Here is a 21344-nt window from a genome sequence, read left to right as displayed (position 1 = left end):
TTAAATCAAGACTGACTTAGAAACTCCTCTAGGATATATGATTGTCATAATTAAGAGGCTCATGAAATTCAAGGCTCTTAAATAAAACTTGTTTTCATCTGTTTCTTAGGAATGTTCTCGTTCATCTCAAACCACAACTGCTGCAGTATCTCTAAAATTTGAACGCACTCAAAATTTTGTGTGTTAGTATCAATATCCCAAAGAGTTTTAAGTCTCAGTTTTTCTGCCTTTGATTCTGTTGACAGGAATTAGACAGAAAGAGTCTTTTAAGGGAAGATATCATGATTCTCAATGAGGTAGAATGGAAAATAATAAAAGCTCACACCACTTATTATTTTTTTGTATGTATCAGACATTCCTTTAACTCATTTAATATTTACTTGTATAAGAGCCTGTAAATTACTATTTTATCCCTACCTTATGGATGAGGACAATGAGACACGAAAGTTAAGTAACTTGTCCAGAATCACACAGCATTAAGTGTAGTAAAGCAATAATTCAAACAGCATCAGAGTTACGCCTCAGTTTACTACTTCAGAACTGCTACAGTGTTCTGTCTCTTCTTCCTCCCATCACATCTTTATCAGTCGTACTCTACAGATTTGGTACTGTTTTTTGGAAGAGCTGTATATCAACCCCTCCTTCTGTCCTATCCAGAGAACAGAAAAGAAAGCTTTCCCATATGTGAAGATGAAGTGCGTTAATTACTGGGAACCAGGAGAGGTTCAAATTGACAACTGGCCCAGTATCTAAATACTGTCACACTGAAAGAAACAAGGCTACAGAGCAACTACTCTAAACGACAGTAATCATTTGCGGAAGGCAGCCCCCACATTTAGCTCGCTTTTAGAAAATAACTCTGTACTGCATCACTTTATTCAGTCACCCAGTTAGATTTAAAGGAATACAACAGAAAATTCAATTATCCATGAGTGCTTTACTGAGAACTCGTTTTTAGGACTTAAGTGGGCCTAGTACCGTTTCCCCGAAAATAAGACCTAGCTGGACAATCAGCTCTAATGTGTCTTTTGGAGCAAAAATTAATAAAAGACCCGGTATTATATTCTATTATATTATATAAGACTCAGGTTTATATTCATTTTTGCTCCAAAAGATGCAGTAGACCTGATTGTCTAGCTAGGTCTTATTTTGGGGGAAACACGTAGCACTTTTCCATGCTAAAATGATCGTAGCCACCCATCACGCCATATACCTTAGGGGCCTTTCTCACCCAATTGTCTAGGCTCTAGACTGAATCCAAAACAGATTCTGAAGGAGATTCTTGGCCTGGCTGCTGGGATCCTTGGCCTGCCCCCTTCATGAAAAGGCCTCATCTTCAGAGTAGTGCCTGAAGAGTCAAGCTCTTAGTTATAAAAGCTGGCCTCAATTAATGCTGCAAATCCAGCCAAAGAGAATGTCCTCACACTGACTGCCACATAATTCTTAACAAGACTTGGTTGAGAACAGTATCTGTGGAGAATGCCTAAAGGATATGTTGTCCGTCCCTTTTCTGGACTAGAGAGCGCAAGTACGCTGTATCCAGCCCACAGGTGTGTTTTGTTTGGCCCAGAGTTCTGAACACCCTGACAACTTCCTGTAAGAATCCAGATTTCTAGCTTCTACTGACAAGTCAAAAGATCCAGCAACACTGGGCCGGCATTCCCACAGAGCAAAACTTAGCAGGAGCTGAATAACATACGCTCCTTGTGATGCTGGCTACCCTTTGCCACAGTCCCCAGCTGGCCTACCTGAGACATCTGAGTGTGCCATGCATGTGACATCACTCACTCCATGCTTTATTTCTGGAGTATGCCAGATCAGCATCATGTGGGATGCTACCGTCTGTATACATCCCTCAGCCACCATCACCTCTTGCTTGGGCTGAGTTTGCATTCTGCCATCTGCTTCCATTAAGGTGTTTTAACAAGGCCCACCTCTGACACCCAATGCTGTGCTCACTGTAGGGCTGCTGTCCAAAATACCGGCACGTGCTGCACAACCCTGGGATGGACGTACTTCTCGCAAGCACATTTTCAGTAGTCGTATGGACCCCATGGACATGTAACTGGATGATGATTCTTTCTTATGCTGACTGCTCCAAAGCTTCAGAGCCAAGTTACTGAGCCACCCCCAGCCAGGGCGGACAGATGGCCTTGTGGTTTTATTTACCAACTTCACCAGTGGCTCTAACTGCTCTTTTCTTCCTTTGTTTTTCTTAGCCTTATGTCTTCGCCTATTTTGCAAAGTTATCTTTCTTGTAGTAAGTCACCATAAGTCATTTCTGGAACAGGGTGGAGGCATAAATCAGTGAATGCCTCTGTTCTAGTTAGATGAGATTGTGGGTGAATTATTCCTTGTTTTCACTATTACTGCCCCATTGCCCTTCCTGCCTGCCTCTCTTTTAAGGGGCAAGAGAGAGAAATATATATATGCCTTTGGAGCTAGACAGTCCAGAATTCAAATTCTGCTTCTACCATTTACCAGTTACATAATTTTGAAAAATTATGTAATCATTAGAGCTTTAATTACCTCATTTGTAAGACAGGGATGATAATAGCTACCTTGCAGCATTATGATACATTTGGAAAACAAATATATAAAATAACTACCACAGTGCTGACACACAAGAGGGGGCTCACAGTGGTAGTTATTATTTATCCTGCCACAGTCCTGATGTTGCCACATAAATTAGGCCGTGAATTCTTTACATCCATAAGGATACTGAAATTCAGAAATTGAAAATTGAAAAGGTGAAGTAATTTGCCCAGGTGGCTGAGAAGTAATTTGGAACCAGGTTGTTGGGCTCTAAAATGCAAGTTCCTTCCATACCCCAAGCTGCAGCTCATCAATACCACACCTCTCCAAGCTTGGGGGAGGCATGTAAATACATATATAAAAATGTACTTATTATATATTAAGTACATATAAATATACATGTATACACAGATATGTGAACTTCCATTTATATATGGGAAAGAGTGTTAAGTGCCCATAAAAGGGATAAGTGTGCCTGCTATGTATTTCAGTGAGTTAGAAGAACAAGTTAAAGCTTTTTTCACAGGTAAACAGGACAGAGGAACTTGACAGATGTCTCTCAGCCTGACATTCTAATGGTGAAAAGAACCTCTTATGCCCCCATGCCTTTCCCCAAATATTTTCAAGAGGATCTTTGAGATATTTTTGACTCCCTGGCTGACAGTTCCATTCCTACGCTAACTGCCAAAGCTGTCACTCACACTACAGATGTACTTCTTATCTGCCCCGATAGGATCACTGCTGCACTCCCTGAAGGAAATAAAATAATTGTCTGATAATTCCTCTCCCTAGAAGGGCCTCTCACTCTTGGAAGTGTCAGTCACTGGGCTTCAGGCCACGGCTTCATTCCGGCTTAGATTGCTGGCATTCCTCCCTGATAATTATTAGTGACTGCATAAAACTGACGGTGAAAGCAAGAGGGGTGTGGGGTATGCAGGGAGACGAAAGTATTCTCTTCCATTTCAGACCTTAGAGGATAAAGAAAAAATTACCAACATTATTTTAAAGGTACCCACTCCTTTCTTTCCCTTAAACACCTATGTTTCAATCACAGGTGTTTGCACACAAACACTGAGTTTCTTTGGCACCAAACACACAGGAGCATATGTTTTAGTTTATTACCTGGAAATCAACAAAAGTGACCTCCCACAGGCTTGACATATCATCCATGTCACTGGGCAACAAGAGGGCATCATATCGCCGCAGGCTGCTGACATGCTGGCAGTGGTAGGAACGACTTGTCAGAGCATAGATGCCAGTTGCGTTAAAAGTTGCTTGGATTGAATTATTAAAAATAATCTCGACTCGGTGCAGACTAAACCAGCTCTGCATGGACAACTTGTTGTAACTGGTAAGGGTGAATCTGAAAATGATCATGAAACAGTATTACCCCCAAAGCTCTTTTACATTTGCTGACACAGGACGTCCTCTATGAACAGTACAATTGCGCCCTCTTTTGTCAGGTAGTAGAAGTGGCTCCAAGAGAGCCTTTCACTTCGGTTCTGAGCAAGAGCTTCCTGCTGAGTGGGAATGAAAGCAAATGACAAGGCAGCCCATGAAAGTGAGCAATACAATTCCTACAAAAGGAAAAACACAGAAAGCTCGGCTTTTTTCTGGTTTTTTGTTTTGTTTAGTTTAGTTTTTAAGAGAAATACTACACTTTTTTTTAACGAATAACATGCAAAGACTAAAGTGTTAAAAAAAAAAAAAGTCTATCGCAGTGTTTCTCAAAGTGTGGTCCCAGCACCCCACTATCAAGCATCACCTCGGACTTTGTTTAAAACTGCACTTTTCAGAAACCCTGAGGATAGAATCCTCCAGGTGAATTTGAGGTACAACACTTTTTAGGCCTTTTGTTCTAGAGGGTGATGGATCCTACCCACCTGCAATCCATTTCTTCTTTTATTTATTTTTTTCATTATTAGCTCCAGGTGTACAAAACAACATAGTGATTAGACATTTACACCCCTCACAAAGTGATAACCCCAACAAATCTACTACCCATCTGACACCGTATATAGCTATTGCAATACCATTGACTATATTCCCTATGCTGTACTTTACATGTCATGAATACATATATTTATTTTTAATTATAGTTGACATTCAATATTATTTTATATTAGTTTCAGGTGGCTTTTTTCTGTTTTAGAGTTAACATTTGATTTTATTTTTGCAAAACGACTGATAAAAACTTAAATGGACATTATTATAGAATTAGTTAAATAAATAATGGTAAAAAATAATAGCAATAGCTCTTACTATGTTTCAAGCACCCTTCTATGATTTTTGTGTGTATTTTATTTAATCTCCACTACAACACCATGAGAGAGATAATATTATATTGTCACTTTGCAGGTGAGGAATCTAAGACACAGAGGGGTTAAATAACTTGGCAAGTTCACTGGGAGAGCAAGTATTGGAGCTGGGCTTTGAATCCAGTCTGGTGACCAGAGCTCTTATTCTTAGCCATTGTGGAATGGAATATTCTCCAAACATAAAAACATTATAATATGCATAGGCCATGATCATTTTTCTCACTAAAAACAAAATGTGTGACTGCACAGAAAAATATTTTGGAAGAATAGAGATTAAAATGTTAATAGTGATTACAAATGGTGGTTGGATTATGGGTGATTTTCATTTTTCTTTTTATAACTCAATGTTTCTGACTTTTCTGTTGTCAATAGACATGTTACTTTGTCTTAGTTAGGGCTTCTACAGAAGCAGACCCTGAGATAAGAATGTGAATACAGGAAATATTTTTGGAAGGTGATCCCAAATTTATTTGGGTATTTAGTCATTCAAAATATGTAGAACAGAGAGAAGAGAAATAACAAAAGAACGTAATACAGCCAGAAATAACATATTATTAAGCGAGTTTCCACAGTGGGCAAATGGGGCTAAATGCCCATGGGGGACCATGGCAGCCAGAGTAAAATGCATGCCTGAGTTATGTCATCTGAGGGTGAAGGAGCCGGGGAACTTATACACCTCTCTCAGTCACTGGGTGAGGGCTGCTGGGATAGGGAGGGAGGCAGTGGGCACCTTTGGCCAGTGAAAACCTCTAGACAAGAAAGACTGGCGATTGAAAGTTGAGTTGGTGGACTACAGTGCTCTCAAATGGAAATGTCTGAGGGGATAGAGATGGAGTACTGACAGTGTTTGCACATTATTGTAAAAAAAAAAAAAAATTCATAAAGCTATTTTCCTTTTTGGAAAAAGGTATGATTTGAATAAAAAATATTCCCCATTCTATATCAAACAGATATGTTATGTGTCTAGTCATGTTGTGGGATTCTATTTTTCTTACAAAGTTTCTCTGAAAGGTGACGGCATGCATTTTTCTCTGTTATGATCAGTTAAACATTTGTGTCCCGTGATGTGTAGGCAAGTGTTTTGAGGAGAGAGTTTTCCAAGGTTAAACGTGGGGAACACGAGGTTAGTCAAATTTAGCAAGTGCAACAACCTTTCTAAAGAGCCTGCCTTCAAAGAAACCTTAATATACAACTTTACACTGTGTATCTCCAAGAGGAGCACATGGTGTGCAGTCTCTCTCAAACATGTTTGATCACAGAATGTCTCTTCTGGGGAATCTTAGAAATATTTTCACAGAGCAGAAGTATTTCACAGAACACAGCTAAGGAAAGACTGCCCTAACACATTCTGCCAGTTTTCAAGTAATGTCAAAGGCAAAGCTACCTCTAGTAAAAGATTGGTCTTATAGGAAAGGAAACATTATATTTTTATAATAATAAAAAAAATTAATGCCTTCAAATTGCTGCCCTCTTCAGAGCAGTTCCTAACTGCTTGGATAAACTACTGTTGGCAGATGCATCCTTCCATACATAAACACAGAAAAATGTAAGCCTGTGCTGACTGTCTGCTGGGGAATTCAGCTAACAGACACATTTTCATTATCGTTAAATGATGTGTGATTCACTGTAAGAAGCTGTACAGAAAATAACTTCAAACCAGAGCCTCAGCCCTTGGAGCTTTAAATATATTTCATTCTTTGCTCAGAGGAAAAGGGTAACACATTCTCACATTCATGCGCTCATGCGTTCTCTAGGTCCATAACTGAGGAAAACCATAGATGCCTTCATAAAAACCAAAGAAAGCGTTACTATAGAATCCCATCACATAATGCGACTGACTTTTCAGTGTAATTAGGTAGATGTGACATCTCACATGTCAGTGCCTAGCACATTGTGGGCGCTTGATACTTACATGTTGAATGAATACATTATATGGAGCTAATCTGAATCACTGAACCTATGATACTCCAAAGTGGTATCCAATACCTACCTTATACCAAGACCTTTGGGATTTTCAGCATCACCAAACTTCAGAGACAACCTAAAAAAACAGAAACAATACAGTCTATCAAAATAAGGATAACCCTTACTTCACAGTATACTTGAAGATTACCTCAAAATTACCTAAATGCAACAAATAAAACTACAAAAGTTATAAAAGAAACATAGGAAGACATTTTTGCAATCTTGGGTAGGCAATGGTTTCTTGAAAAAACACAAAAGCGTGAACCATTAAAAAAAACGGATAAATTGTACTTTGTTAAATTCAAAAAAGTTTGCTCTTCAAAAGGCACTATTAAGAAAGCAAAAAAGGCAAGCCACAGAATGGCAGAAAGTATTCACAACACACACATAATAAACTTGTATCTAGAATATAATAAATAACACTAACAACTCAGTAAGAAGACAACCTAACTTAAAAATGGTCAAAAGACAATCACTACACAAAGGAAGATATACAAATAGCCAATAAGTACTCAGCATCATTAGTCATCAGGAAAATATAAAATAAAATCACTATAAGATACCATGGTATAGTAATCAGAGTGATAAAAACATTTTTAAATACCTACTCGTAAGCTTTTAATCTCTATATTTATTGACATTTTCTTGAAATTTAACATGAGATGTCCTCATAGCAATAACCACATTGGTTCCCTTTGAACCCAGTTCTTCTCCCTGGCAACATGAAAAGAGCCAGATGTCATCCTGCACATGCTGGGATTTGTAACACAGGTGAGGAACACCAAATTATGAACCTGAGAGTTTATATAGGACAGAGACAGCAGCCCCCCATCACTTCCTGAGACAGCAGAAACATTTGCTTCCTTAGAGTCAAAAATTTTCCTTAATAAGAGAAAAGGAAAGAATCCTTGGTACATATCTCAGAATATAAGCAGATGAGTTTCATTAGCCTGGATGCAAATAGTTCTCCACAAAGGAAACAAACAGCTGAGGTCTAATACCACGGTGTGTAAATAAATGTCTCCAAAGAGAAGACCAGAAGCTTCCCTGGGCTTCCAAGCCCTGGAATGTCTCCGTGATCCTAAGCTCATTATTCCTTGACATGTGAACACATTCCTCTGCGGTGGGAAATCTTTTACTAACTCCAAGGCTCATCTTTTAACCCAGGTCCCAGTAAAAGGTGTCCAGAAATTACTAACCACGCAGAAACATAAAATACAGTCCCACACTGACCATACCAAGTGTTGGTAAGGATGTGAAGCAACCGGAACTCATACGGGGCTGTTGGAAAGGTAAACGATAGAACAGCTTCAAAAAACAGTTTGGCAGTTTCTTAAAAAGCTACACACACACACACATACTATGTATTACAGCCATTCCACCCCTAGGTATTTACCGAAGAGAAATGAAAATATGTGTTCCTACAAAGATTTGCACATGAATGCTTATAGCAACTTTATTTGGAAAGTTATCTGAAAACTGGAGGAAGAAACAAATTTCCATCAAGAGGCGAACAGATAAATAAGCTATGATGTACGCATATGATGAGTATCAGAATCATTATGCTAAAGTTAAAGAAGCCAAACTAAAAAGGAGTGCATACTATATGATTATATTTATATAAACTTCTAGAAAATACAAACTAACCTGTAACGGTAGAAAGTGAATCAGTGGTTACCTGGAGAGGCGGGAATGGCAGGAGCGATGGTTTACAAAGGGGCACAAGGAAATTTTTGAGGATGATTAAATGTTTGCTCTCTTGAGTGTGGTGATGGTTTCATGGGTGCACACATATGTCAAAACTGATTAAATTGTACACTTTCAATATGTGCTGTTTAGTATATTTTATTTATATTTCAATAAGGTTAAAAATAGGAATGATAAAAAGCTAAATAAATAATTGAAATGGGAAAACGTGAAAAATATAAATGCACAAAGGATGACAATGCTATGAGACATTATAATATATAAAGGTTATAACACCTCAGTATACATTATAAAACAAAAAAAAGCAAAAGTAGATAGTTATAACATATCCAATTACAAGCTTGAGAAAAATACCACACGGATGTAATTTCATTAATTTGTTTCCACTTATCATGAAAGAGAAATGTCAGCGACTGAGCTGAAGTTTATTTTAATACTATTATGGAGGAAAGACAGGGGGTATTTAAAATAAACCTATAAATATTTTTATTCCGTAACATCATAAGCTTAGCTACCTTAGAAGCACTCATTTACAAACACTTTATAAGCTAAGCTAATTTACTCAGTAAAGGAAGTTTTCAAGAGGAACTTTCTCTAACAATATTATGGTAGTCTGTTACAAATTACTGAAAATAAAGAAATAAAATGCATTTCTTTAATAGTACTTTATAAATTTGACTGGTCACTTATTCTAACAGAAATTTCTCTAGTTTTTCCAAGGACTTAAAAGGGAACCAATGTGGTTATTGCCAATTTATAAGTACCCATGAACTGGCTCGTTAGCTGAGGAACTAAACCCTAAAGCCAAGTGATGCTGAGACTACCCTGATCTCTGCTCCCCTCTCCTGATGGAGCAGCTCAATGGCCTCCGTGCTTGTGGCGCTCCAAGAACTTTCTCCAGCCATCCTAGTTTCATTGAAAGCTGTTAACATGCTCTGCTGCAGACTAAAGAACACGAGGCCAGATTTCAACACAGCAAACCGAACGATCATTCAGTGAGACTCTTCTCAGTGCCAAGCGCTGCACCATAAACTGGAAACACAAAGAAACAGCACCTAGCGAGTCACTCAAAAAGGAGCTTCTTTTACTCTTCCGACTGCCTTGCCCTCCCAACTTTCAAAATGGATTCTGAATTCTTCAGACTGTAAGTGCCTAAATTCAAAATACAGACAGATGCTAGGATTATGCTCTATTTGTAGGGCTTTCAGTATTTAAAAAGACTCCCGTAGCTAATCTGTCTGCCAACAATTTGCCTTTCCCTGAACATTTTGTTTCCAACTGCTAAAACATGGTCATCTGTTTTTTAATCTGTGCTTTTGACCTTCTGTGGTTACGCCTTCTGCCTTTCAGGGACTCCCTTTCTGGTTCTTGAGAACAGAAGATTTCCTAACGGCAAAGGCATCTCACTACCCTGTGCCATTCTCAGGCATCAGGGACGCTCGGTCTCAGCAGCTGGGCCCTGAAGGCGTCACATCCTGGGGAGCCCCCATTGGTCCCGTTGGGTGGGCCCTCCAGAAAGCCTGCCTTCACACTCGCCTGAGCGGGACTCCAGGAAGTAGATGCTGCACACTCAGTTCTTGTCCTGAGTACAATTCCAGGGCGGTGACCAAGAAGAAAAAAGTCAGATCCCACCCAATCATTAATGGATTCATCACAAAAACCAAAGCTTCTCTAGGCCTCTTCACCAGGTAACTAGACACTATTTTACTCTAGTTAGCGTAAGTATGTTAGGAAGGTAATCAACTACTTCGAGTAGCACTTGACAAGTTCTCCCAGTTCTCATGCATACGTTTCCTGGTTTGATTTTCCCAGTCGTACGAGATAGGGCTGAGAGAGGAGGTAAAATGTCATGGTTAAAGACGTTTTAGACCCAGCTCTATTACCGTACAGGCTGTATGACCTTAGCAAGTTGTCTGACCTCTACAAGCCTTGACTTCCTCACCTGGAACATGGGTAATAACAGCACCCGTGACTCAGGGACTTATTCGCAATAGTATTGTGAGGAATAACAGACCTTGTGCCTGCGAAGTCTTGCATGGTACTGGCCCACAGCAGGTGCTCAAGGCCTGTTAACTAAAATGATAGATGCCCGAAGCTTTTATGTTTGATATAGTCCCATTCATTTATTTTAGCTTTTACTTCCCTTGCCTTTGGAGTCAAATTCATAAAATGCTCTTTGAACCCAAGGTCCATAAGTTTAGTACCTATGTTTTCTTCTATGCAGTTTATTGTTTCAGGTCTTTGATCCATTTTGAGTTAATTTTGGTACATGGTGACAAATAGCAGTCCAGTTTCATTCTTTTGCACGTGGCTATCCAATTCTCCCAGCACCATTTATTGAAGGGGCTGTCTTTTCTCCATTATATGTTTTTTGCTTCTTTGTCAAAAATTATCTGTCCTTATTTATGTGGGTTTATTTCCGGATTCTCAATTCTATTCCATTGGTCTGTGTGTCTGCTTTTCTGAAATCAATGTAACTTTACTAACAACTGTCACCCCAATAAACTTTAATTTTGAAAAATTGATAGATGCCATCATCTCCCTCTCACAGATGATGCCCCTATGGTGGCTCCAGCGTGTGTAGTCACAGAGCTCACTGGCAGAGCTGGGCCTAGAAGCCAAGTTTTCACGCTTTCTATCTCTGGGCTCCCCATGATCTTCAAGGTTCTAACGTCCAGCAAACAGCTCTGGTGCCCTGATCTTCCCCACAAATATTCTGGGATCAGGATAAATGGAATCAAGGGTGGTCAGTCAGCTATGGACAGGCAAGATGAGCCCCAGGCAATCAGCTCCTCTCTGCACAGCTGACCACAAACAAAGCGCCCTGTAGGGAATTAATTAGAGCCTGAGGAAAAAATGCTGAGTTCTCAGCAGTGCTGGAGTCTCTTTGATAGTTGTGCTGCAACAGAATAAACAAATCTGGGAGGACTCTGGGTGCTTATGCTTACAATTCCCTAATTCCCTAACAAGAGATAGTTGTCTTGCATAACAAAATAGTAAAACTTGTAATATAACTTGCAAGTTTATATTAATAGAATCCATTTTTACCCATCATCAAGAATTTTTAAATGAGAAGTTCAGAAATAAAAAACTGTTTCCAGCCAAAGCATATACATATAAAAAGAATACACACACACACACACACACACACACACACACACACACACACACAGTATGCTGTGGTTTATACAAAGCATTCTGCCCATCTAAACCAGGCCAGAACAGAATCTTCCAAAAGCCTCCATTATACCAGCAAATGTTGAAACCAAGGAGGTTTATAGAAAGTAAGTGGGACATGCCAGACTTCCTCCCACTGGACCAAAACAAATACAAGCAAAAAACTTCTCTTGGACAACTGAAAAGCAAAGAAAGGCATTGGAAACTGGTTTCCTCTTTGAAAGGGATATTTGTTTAATTTCCTTATCTCAAATCGAAAGTAATTATTCTAACCATTTTGAAACATGTTAAAAAATTCTCTGAAATTTGGATGTTCAAAGGTAAACTTGCCCATTTGCAAATATTGTTCCACAACTTCAGAACACTCCCTAGAATCAAACATCTGCCCTGACTAGAGTCAGCCATCTCTGTTTCACCCACTTGAATATGTATGACTCTACTCTGTGATATGTAATTTGCTCCCTGGTGGACAAAAGTACTTTGACACCTCACATTTGGAATTGATAACACACCTGGAATCCTTTTCTCTTTCTCAGAATGAGTTTGAGAACCTTCAGTTTCAGAGCCTGATTTTCCACCAGGTAATGTAACAATCAGCTAAAGTGATCTGAAGAAAATTACTGGGGAAAAAATAACAAAATTTTAAAAATTAATTTTTGACTTATTCTTCCATTTTAGACATTAAAAATTTCCTCAAAGATGTGTGTCTCAGTCATGTACAAAGGAGCATACTTTTTTTTTTCTGAAATGACAGAAAACTGGACCGTCCAGTTAATAGACTAAAATGGCCCCAAGGGCTTCCTCCAGCGAAATGGTCAACTTACATGGCACTTTCTTCACTGCAATTTGAGTTATGAAGATCCACTGTTGCCTTCTGGCCAAAAGCTTCATCTGTAAGGTCCAGCCAGGTCTGGTTCTTAAATTTAATTGTTATTCTTTTGGTCCAGAAGAGAATACAGGGAATTCCACCCATGGAGACATTAATGGGGTTATGAGGGCTGAATGCATTCCAAGGTTTTTCTTCTAAATGTTCTTGTCTGCTCAGATTGTAGTGGAGCGCCTAATTAACCAAGTAAATAAAATTTAAGAGATAAATTAGTTTCCATCGTACAAAAGACTTCTTGGAAGTAAAAGGTCTAATTCACAACCTGTTGAAACTCTGGTCTCTCTAGCTCCAGAGTCCATGCTATTGTGTGGCAAAGAAGATGAGTGGACCAGATCATAACAAGCCTAAAATGATAGGTGTACCTGAAAGGCACATAAACCCAGTTTCACAACACACCCAAAATGGGAAAGGACAAATTGAGAAAAAAAAAGAGCGGATGAACTGGTGGAGCACAGCAGGTTTTTAGGGCCTTGAAAACTATTACTCTATATAACACTGTAGTATTATATGCTATAGAATCCCGTGTAATACTGTGGATAGACGAATTTGTTAAATTTCATAAAATGTACAACACAAGAGTGAATCCTAATGTAAACTATGGACTTTTGTTAATAATAATGTATCAATATTGGCTCCTCAATTTTAACAAATGTATCACACTAACGCAAGATGTTAAATATAGGAGAAATTGGAGTGTTAGGGATTGAAGGGGTACATGGGAACCTTCTATGCTTTTTGTTCAATTTTTATGTAAACTTATAACTACCCAAAAAAACAATAAAGTCTATTTTTTAAAAATGCACCATGCCATGAAACTAATGGTAGTAATCTTGTCAGAAAATAAGATCTTAAGACCTCAAATAATGCAGGACTTTAAACAAAGAAATTAACATTCTAAACAAAGGAAACAGGAGGTTTTTAGAAATCAAGCATAATTCTCCATCCCATTAATGTCCAACAGAACATTCTTCAATACTGCATATGTTCTGTATCCGCAGTGTCCGATGCAGCAGACTGACTCTATGTGGCTATTGTGCACTGGAAATGTGGCCAGTGTGACTAAGAAGCTTCATTTTCAGTTTTACTTAACATTATTTCATTTGAATGTCAATTTAAATAGCCACATGTGGCTAGTGGCTACTGTCTTGGACAGTGCAGCACCAGGTCATTTCATATACATAAACTAGCAAGGTAGTCTAACATCGTCCTACATCTTATGAAACCTTTGCTGATTTCCAGGAAGCCTGAGACAACGCACTTCAGTACCTGACTCTGGAGGTCACGAAGGCAGGTCTGTACCTGAAAGAAGATCCACTTATCTAGATCAACTATTCCATACCAGTTACTCCAGTGTATACAAATGAAAGAGAAATTTAACAGGCAGCAGCAATCCAAGCTTGCCAGTAAACCAAAGATAAAGTGGTACTACAGTAATCCTGTTTGGAATTGTAATGAAAATTTACAAGAGCAAGTGAAACTTTAGTTTTTTCCTCAACTATAAGATTACCGTGATACATTTCCCCACCCAAAGTTCAAGCAAGAATTTTATTTATTAATAGAAACAGTTATATTTTCACAGTGGCTCTGACCTGATTGATATGTGTTTTAAATTTTTTGAAATACAATCTAGCTGCCTAACATATTCATACCTGTGTGACTGGTACTGTGAAATTCTGGATTGGTTTCATATCTCCATTATTCTGTTGATCTGTAAAATAAATGACATGAGTACAAAGGGTAAATGTTATCAATCGATTAATGTAGGTCAGTGACAATAATATTCTAAGCACTGTGAAATATGCCAGACTTGTGAAATATACCGGATTGAGCTTCTTTTGGCTCATAATTTAGAATACACTAGTTTAAGAGATTTTCATATGACAGACTGTTGGTGCAAGCACCAGTATTCCGGGAAGACCGTCACAGACAAAACCATTCCTCAACCCCCCAAAGAATCATAGGAACAATTACAGGTCTTACCATTCTTTATAGTCACTTCTTTACTTGAAGATGTTCGAGAGCTGAAATGAGAACATAATAAAATAAAAAGATGCTTAATAAATAGCTACATTTCAAAATCTACATGAAGTTTGAAGGAGGATATTTGGGTTTATTACATCCCAGCGTAGAAGAGCAGAACATTACCCTGTCAAAACTATCCACTTTTTAAAAGTGAATTTATGATTTAAAAAGTAATATATGTTCTTCAAATAAATAAAATATTTTACAGAAAAATCTTATGATACATTGTACTGTTAACATACTAAAACAAAAAAATTCAACCCTTTTTATTGAAAAAACAGACTCAATTGGCAGACAGGTAGTTCTGAAAATTATAAGTTATAATATATATCCTTCCAGTGTTTCACTCTACACACACACACACACACACACACACACACACACCACATATAATTTCCTTTTTATAAAATTTAAAAACAGATTTTTATAAACATTGTTTTGGAAACAATTTTTTTACTTAAAAATATATCACAAATATTTTTTCCATGTTATTACATATTTTTCCGACATAATTTTGAATTCCATGTGGTATTATAACATACAAATGTATCAATTTATTTATCCACATTCGTATTAAATATTTAAGATGTTTACAATTAATAAACAATACTACATTTGAACTTTATTGTGGATTGTTTGGTCATACCCCTGAGAAGTTCCTTAAGATAAATTCCTAGGAGTGAAATTGCCAACTTAGAAGATATACACATCTTTTTATCATGTAACATTGCAAACATACACAAATATAAACAGAAAAATAAGACACTCCCCACCAAATACGTGTCACCATCATCTAGCTTAGATCCACTGTTTATTAGAGCCTGTGCTCTCCTCTTTCTTGGTTTTCTCCCTTACTTTGCTGGCGTAGCTTCCTGTGAAAGGGTGTGAGAGATACATTTTCTGAATCCTTGCATGATTCTTGTTTTTTATTTTTAGAAGCTAATAGGACATTTTCTTTATACCAGGCTCCAAAATGTTACAAGTACCTTATCTCACAAATATCAACTCAAAATGGATCACAGAGCTAAATGTAAAGGTAAAACTTTAAAACTTCTAAGAAATTTAATTTCCTGGATAGTAAAAGTGAGGCTCTGATCAAAGTAATCATATAACTATAATAGCGATATGCTTTAACCAAAAGATCACTATCTATTTAAATTCCAAGCTCTATAATGCAAGTTGAAAAGTAACTGAACATATGAAAGAAACACTAATGCCTAGACAACACTTCTTGAGGAGCTTCAAGCTTTCTGGTATCACCATACACAAACAGATTTTTTAAATTTCTTCAATTTGAACTTTATTTATTCAAAAATCATATTTCATGACACAGGGTTCAGTATTCAATTTTAAATCTTAATGAACAAAAAAAGAAAATTATGAGATCTATTTTACCTAAATAAGACAAAAAATTATCAAGTCATTTGGAAATATCTATTTAGCACAAGAGTTTAATGTTTATTGAATAAAAGTGTGTGAATGAATGAATGAATGAGCCACCATATCATTAATATGCTTAGCTTGAGACTTTGCTCCACTAATTAAAAATTTACATGTATTTACTAATGAAAACCTTTTAGTAGACAACATAGATTTATTTTCTTTTCAATGAATCTATAGTCATGAACATACAATAATGCTGTTATACTTCCTTTTTACATAAACTATAATTTAGATAGGCCTTGTCCACACCCATAAGCCTGAATTAATAAGGTTTTATGGGAAGCCATAATCTCAACCAAAGACAAAATATACGCATTTTTGTATCACTACATAATCTCTATACTAAAGCAAGAACTTAAAAACATATATCGGGTTAAACTTATGTGTGTGAACACTGAGAAAAGTAGGTTTAAAAGTAATTAAAAATTTTTTTATAATTTAATTATTTTTAAAACTACATGTTCAGACTCTTTTCTAAAAAAAGGGATCGCTGCAATACCTGAAAAGGAATCTAGAGCCCTAGGCTTGCAGTGGCTGGTGCCATATTTTTTATTTACCAGGTGTTCATCTCCCACATGTGCCTTCATGAAGGTGAAGGTAAAATAGCTCCATCGTGGAAAATCACATTCCCACCATGGCGTACAAGGCCCTTGAAAGACCCCAGGCTGCCAGCTATGCTCACCTCATTTTACCTCTTCCCTTTCTGCTTCAGCTATACTAGCATTCTTTAGTTCCCTGTGTAGAGCACCCCTGAAAAATGTGGTTTTATATGAGTCAGAGTGACTCCATTTCGTATGAGCAAGAATAACTCTATCTTGGACATTGAGTGCTGTGGAAATTCCCCATGAAGATAAACAACTTGTTTATATAAGTAAACAGCCACCAGATGGACAAAGCTGCAGCTGCATGGACTGATAGGAAACATGTCTGTGAGGACTGATAAGGGCATGCCACTCATGTCACATGGCTCCACTGAAGTCCTTAAGAACCCAGGACTTAAACAGCTTGGAGAGCCGGTCTCGACTGAGTGGTAACCACACTGCCACTCTGCTCGGGGAACCCTCCACTCTGCTCCGCTCCACTCAGACCGAACCTCTCTGCCAGCCCCACCTCCCAGGCCAGCCAGCCACCCTTCCTCACTCCACCAGGATTCTGATTGACTTTAGGACTGGTTTGTTACCATTTACTTATGATTATGGCGTGATGTAGCTATTGATGCCGAAGTTGCTGCAGCCCTTTGTGTGATTAAAGAGCATAGTGAAAGGCATAAGAACTTGTGTGCTCGGTTCTCACTCATGCCCACAGCTACCATGGAGACAGGTTATCCACCGAGAGCTTGGGCTCCAGGGTACACCAAGGGTCTCTCGTAGGTTAGTCCCACTGACTTGCAGGAAAAGACTGCAGCACAGACTGTGTACCTAGCAGTCGCTCGCGACATTTCCTGAATGCTTCTTCCCTGATCCGTCTTAGCACCTGCTGGTCCCTCTACCTGAAATGTTCTCCTCTTCCCCCTACATCCTAGTTATTTCCGCCATATTCTCCAGATCACAGATCAGATATCACTTCCTCACAAACACTGGCCCTAGTTACTCAGACTAGTTGAGATCATCGTTATATGTGTTCATAGTCTCCCATACTTTTCTTTCACAGCATGTTTCACAGTTTATTCATAATAATATAATTCATTAATGAGCTCTGCTCAACTAGACTTAAAGGTCCGTGAAGGCAGGGACTACATCTGTGTTGCACACCATTGTAGATCCAGCACCTAACAAAGTGCCCAGCTATTTAAAAGTACCAAATATTAAAAACATGTGTTACATCCATGAATGAACTAACAAATTAATGAACAAACTCTGAAAGGGAAGTTTGGAAATGGGAGATCACACAGGATGCCACGTAAGGAGAAAAAGATTTCATTTTTGTTTAAGCATAAACCCAAATTGAGGAAGGAATATGTAAAGGAAGAGTGTTGAACCCTACTCTCTCCAAGCTTAGGAAACTTATCAGGCTTAAAATACACTCGTCCTTCCTAGAGACTTAAGAACCTTGAATTGACTCAAAGAGTTAAAAGATATTTTTAATATCGGATCCATGATTTGCAAGAACATTCATAAAACAGCAACTTCTGCTTCCTTCATGATGAATTAGCATATATTATTAGATTCAAATGATTGTTGATTTGTGTGATTTCTAGGGTTTCTTCTGAACCTAAGATTATTTAAACATTAACCTTGCTTCAAAAGGAGAAATGGGATTTTTATGGTTCTTAGTACATTTTACCAGTGTACTAATATACAAATCAGTTATTTCTGCACAAACCAGGTGAGGAAACATTGCTAAGCTTCAACCACCTAAGGAATACAGGTCACTTATTATTAGAAAGTGAACCTGAAGGAAAGTATTAACTGATTTGGAAACAATAAGGGAAAACAAATAAAAAACACCTGTGCTTATAATTTTTATCAGCTGGTGACCTAAAGATTCTTTCACATAAGTTTGGCAGATCATCCTGCTTGCCGCTGTCTGTTGTGTTCACACTAAATTCCCTGTTATATTTGTTGAGATGGCACATAATAAATAATTAGGAGATATGACATAAGTTAATTGTTATTCAGATTCTGAATATTATTCCTTATAGATAAATGTCCTTATGTTCCCTTATATGATATGGAAAGAAACCAAAAGGACAAAGAAAAACAGAAAAAAATTTTTGCTTGTTAATTTTAAATAGTATGCACTCCACACAATTACCATCTCATATCAGTTAAAATGATTTAACACTTTTTCTTTGGAGGAAAGTTATAAATTTCTGAGGTTTAAATTTTTTTCCCTTACTCTCTTCTCACATAATAATGGCAGGAAAAACTGTGAAATGAATATGTACTTATAAGTATAAAAGAAACCTGACTCACTCTCTCACAGATACATACTTTGGTACATAATACAATTGTTTTTTGGGTATTTTGAACAAATAACGCTTCCCTCTTATAATAAAGACTATGTTTTTATCTCTTATTTATACACTCTAGTTCAGTGATTTTAGTAGTTACTGAATGATCTAATCTAGCATTATCTATTTTGAATTATATATAAATGTAGGTATGCAACAATATAAAGAAATTACAGAACCACCTAATTTCACATTTGCACTGAAGTTAACAGATACATTGCATTAAAAAATATCCAATTACTCACTTTACATTCTTCCTGCCAAGTATCTGGTTCAACATTAGTGAAAATCCCATGCATAAAAAAATAAGTGAAAAACTAAACAAGATTTTTCTTTCCATTAAGAAATGAATCCGTTTCTTCAAACCAAGCATATCTGTTAACTCATAAATGCAAACAGAGCAGAGGCAGTACTTTTCATGCCATGTGACTGACAACATAGTCAACCAATTAAAAATGCAGCTTTCCTAGGATGTATTATGTGGGGCGGAAGATGGAGAGACCTGACACTGCTTAATTTGGAGTATAGAGTGAAACCAATGGGTCTATTTAAGTTATTTGATTACTCATCTCAATGAAAGATTATTATGCAGCAGATTTTTATAGAAAATCGGCTAATTAAGCTCTTTTTAGAAATTGGCATTGTTTTGATATGCTAACGCTTAATAAGAATCTGATTTTGCTTTTCAGGGAGCTGTTAAATTCTCCACAAAAATTCAAGAAATATGTATTACATGCATTTTTCAGGTGAATGAAAATCCTGAAACTGACCTAATTTTATATATGTGTCCTAGTTCACATTTTCCTGCTGCATTCATGACTCCCCATTTGCTGAGAAGCATGAGTACCAGTAAAGAGCACTGGCTGTGGAGTCAGACAGCACTTGAGTGCATCCCAGCCCCAGCCCTGACCAGTTACCCGATTATCAGGCAAGTTACTTTTCCTCCTGAGCCTAGTTTCCTTATCTGCAGAGTGGGGACAAAAGTAATTAACTCAAAGAACTCTCGTGAAGATTAAATGAAGCCCTGAATGGCCAAATCTATCTTGAGAAAGAACAAAACTGGAGGCATCGCACTTCCTGATTTCAAAATACAGTATAAAGCTAGAGAAATTAAACTAGTACAGTACTGGCATAAAGACAGAGACCAGCAGAACAGAATAGAGAGCCTAGAAATAAATCCACACATACAGTTAACTGCTCTTCCACAAGGATGCCAAGAACACACAATGGGGAAAAGACAGTCTCGTCAATAAATGGTGTTGGGAAAACTGAATATCCATATGCACCCTAATCTCACACCATACACAAAAATCAACTCAAAATGGATTAAACACTTAACACCTAGAGGACAGCATAGGGGAAGAGCTTTATGACATTGGTCTTGGCAATGATTTCATGGATATGACACCAAAGCACAGGCAACAAAAGCAAAAATAGACAACGGGGACTACATCAAACTTAAAAGCTTTTGCATAGCAAAGGAAATAATCAACAGAGTGAAAAGGCAACCTACAGAAGAAGAGGCAATATTTTCAAAAGAGTTATATCAGAAAATGACTGATAAAGGGTTAATTTCTAAAGTATATAAGGAACTCCTACAAATCAATAGCAAATAAATAAATACATAAATAAATAAATAATAACCTAATTTAAAAATAGGTTAAAAATCTGAATAGACATTTCTCCAAAAAAGACATACAAATAAATGGCCAACACGTATACGAAAAGGTGCTCAATGTCACTAATCATTGGGGAACTACAAATCAAAACCACAAAGTGGTATCACCTCACTTGTCAAGATGGCTATTATCAAAAGAACAAATTAAAAGTGTTGGCAAGGATCTGAAGAAATTGGAACCTTTGAACACTGTTGGTGGGAATACAAAATGGTACAGCTGCTATGGAAAACAATATGGAGATTCTTCAAAAAATTAAAAATAGAACTACCATATGACCCAGCAATTTCACTTATAAGTAATTATCCAAAAGAATTGGAATCAGGATCTCAAAGAGATATTAACACTCCCATGTTCACTGCAGCATTATTCACAACAGCAAAGATGTAGAAACAACCTAAGTACCTGTTGATAGATGAAATGGACAAAGAATATGTGACATAATCATATGTGACATAATCATACAATGGAATAGTACTGCACCTTAAAAAGGGGGGGGGGGATTCTGCAATATATGACAATATGTGCAATATGTGAAATAAGCCAGTCACAAATACAACATAATTCCATTATATGAGGTATCTAAAATAAGCAAATTCATAAAATCCAAGAGTGGAATGGTGGTTGCCACGGTCTGGGGGGGAGGAGCAAATGGGAAGCTG

The 21344-nt window shown here is 37.4% G+C and overlaps 1 protein-coding gene across 5 annotated transcripts in view; it reads right to left on the bottom strand.

The window, feature by feature from the left end:
* LOC109455057 (V-type proton ATPase subunit S1-like protein) overlaps positions 1 to 21344 on the bottom strand; it is a 42904-nt gene that overhangs the window by 4849 nt on the left and 16711 nt on the right. For 4 of the 5 annotated variants that reach the window (XM_019746361.3, XM_019746362.3, XM_019746360.3 and 1 more), the window contains exons 1-6: positions 19252 to 19402; positions 14569 to 14609; positions 14238 to 14296; positions 12527 to 12762; positions 6844 to 6894; positions 3658 to 3898 (exon numbers count right to left, since the gene is read on the bottom strand). In XM_019746361.3, the coding sequence (XP_019601920.3) occupies positions 3658 to 3898; positions 6844 to 6894; positions 12527 to 12762; positions 14238 to 14296; positions 14569 to 14609; positions 19252 to 19379 (756 nt within the window). In that variant the 5' untranslated portion in view covers positions 19380 to 19402. Of the gene's footprint in view, positions 1 to 3657; positions 3899 to 6843; positions 6895 to 12526; positions 12763 to 14237; positions 14297 to 14568; positions 14610 to 19251; positions 19403 to 21344 lie in introns of those variants that run through there. The other variant, XM_019746364.3, reaches the window with a different exon arrangement.

Source organism: Rhinolophus sinicus, chromosome 3 (genome assembly GCF_057876585.1).
Source record: "Rhinolophus sinicus isolate RSI-liver-muscle chromosome 3, RSI-T2T, whole genome shotgun sequence".
Classification (NCBI taxonomy): Eukaryota; Metazoa; Chordata; class Mammalia; order Chiroptera; family Rhinolophidae; genus Rhinolophus; species Rhinolophus sinicus.
This window is presented reverse-complemented; position numbering and strand designations above follow the sequence as displayed.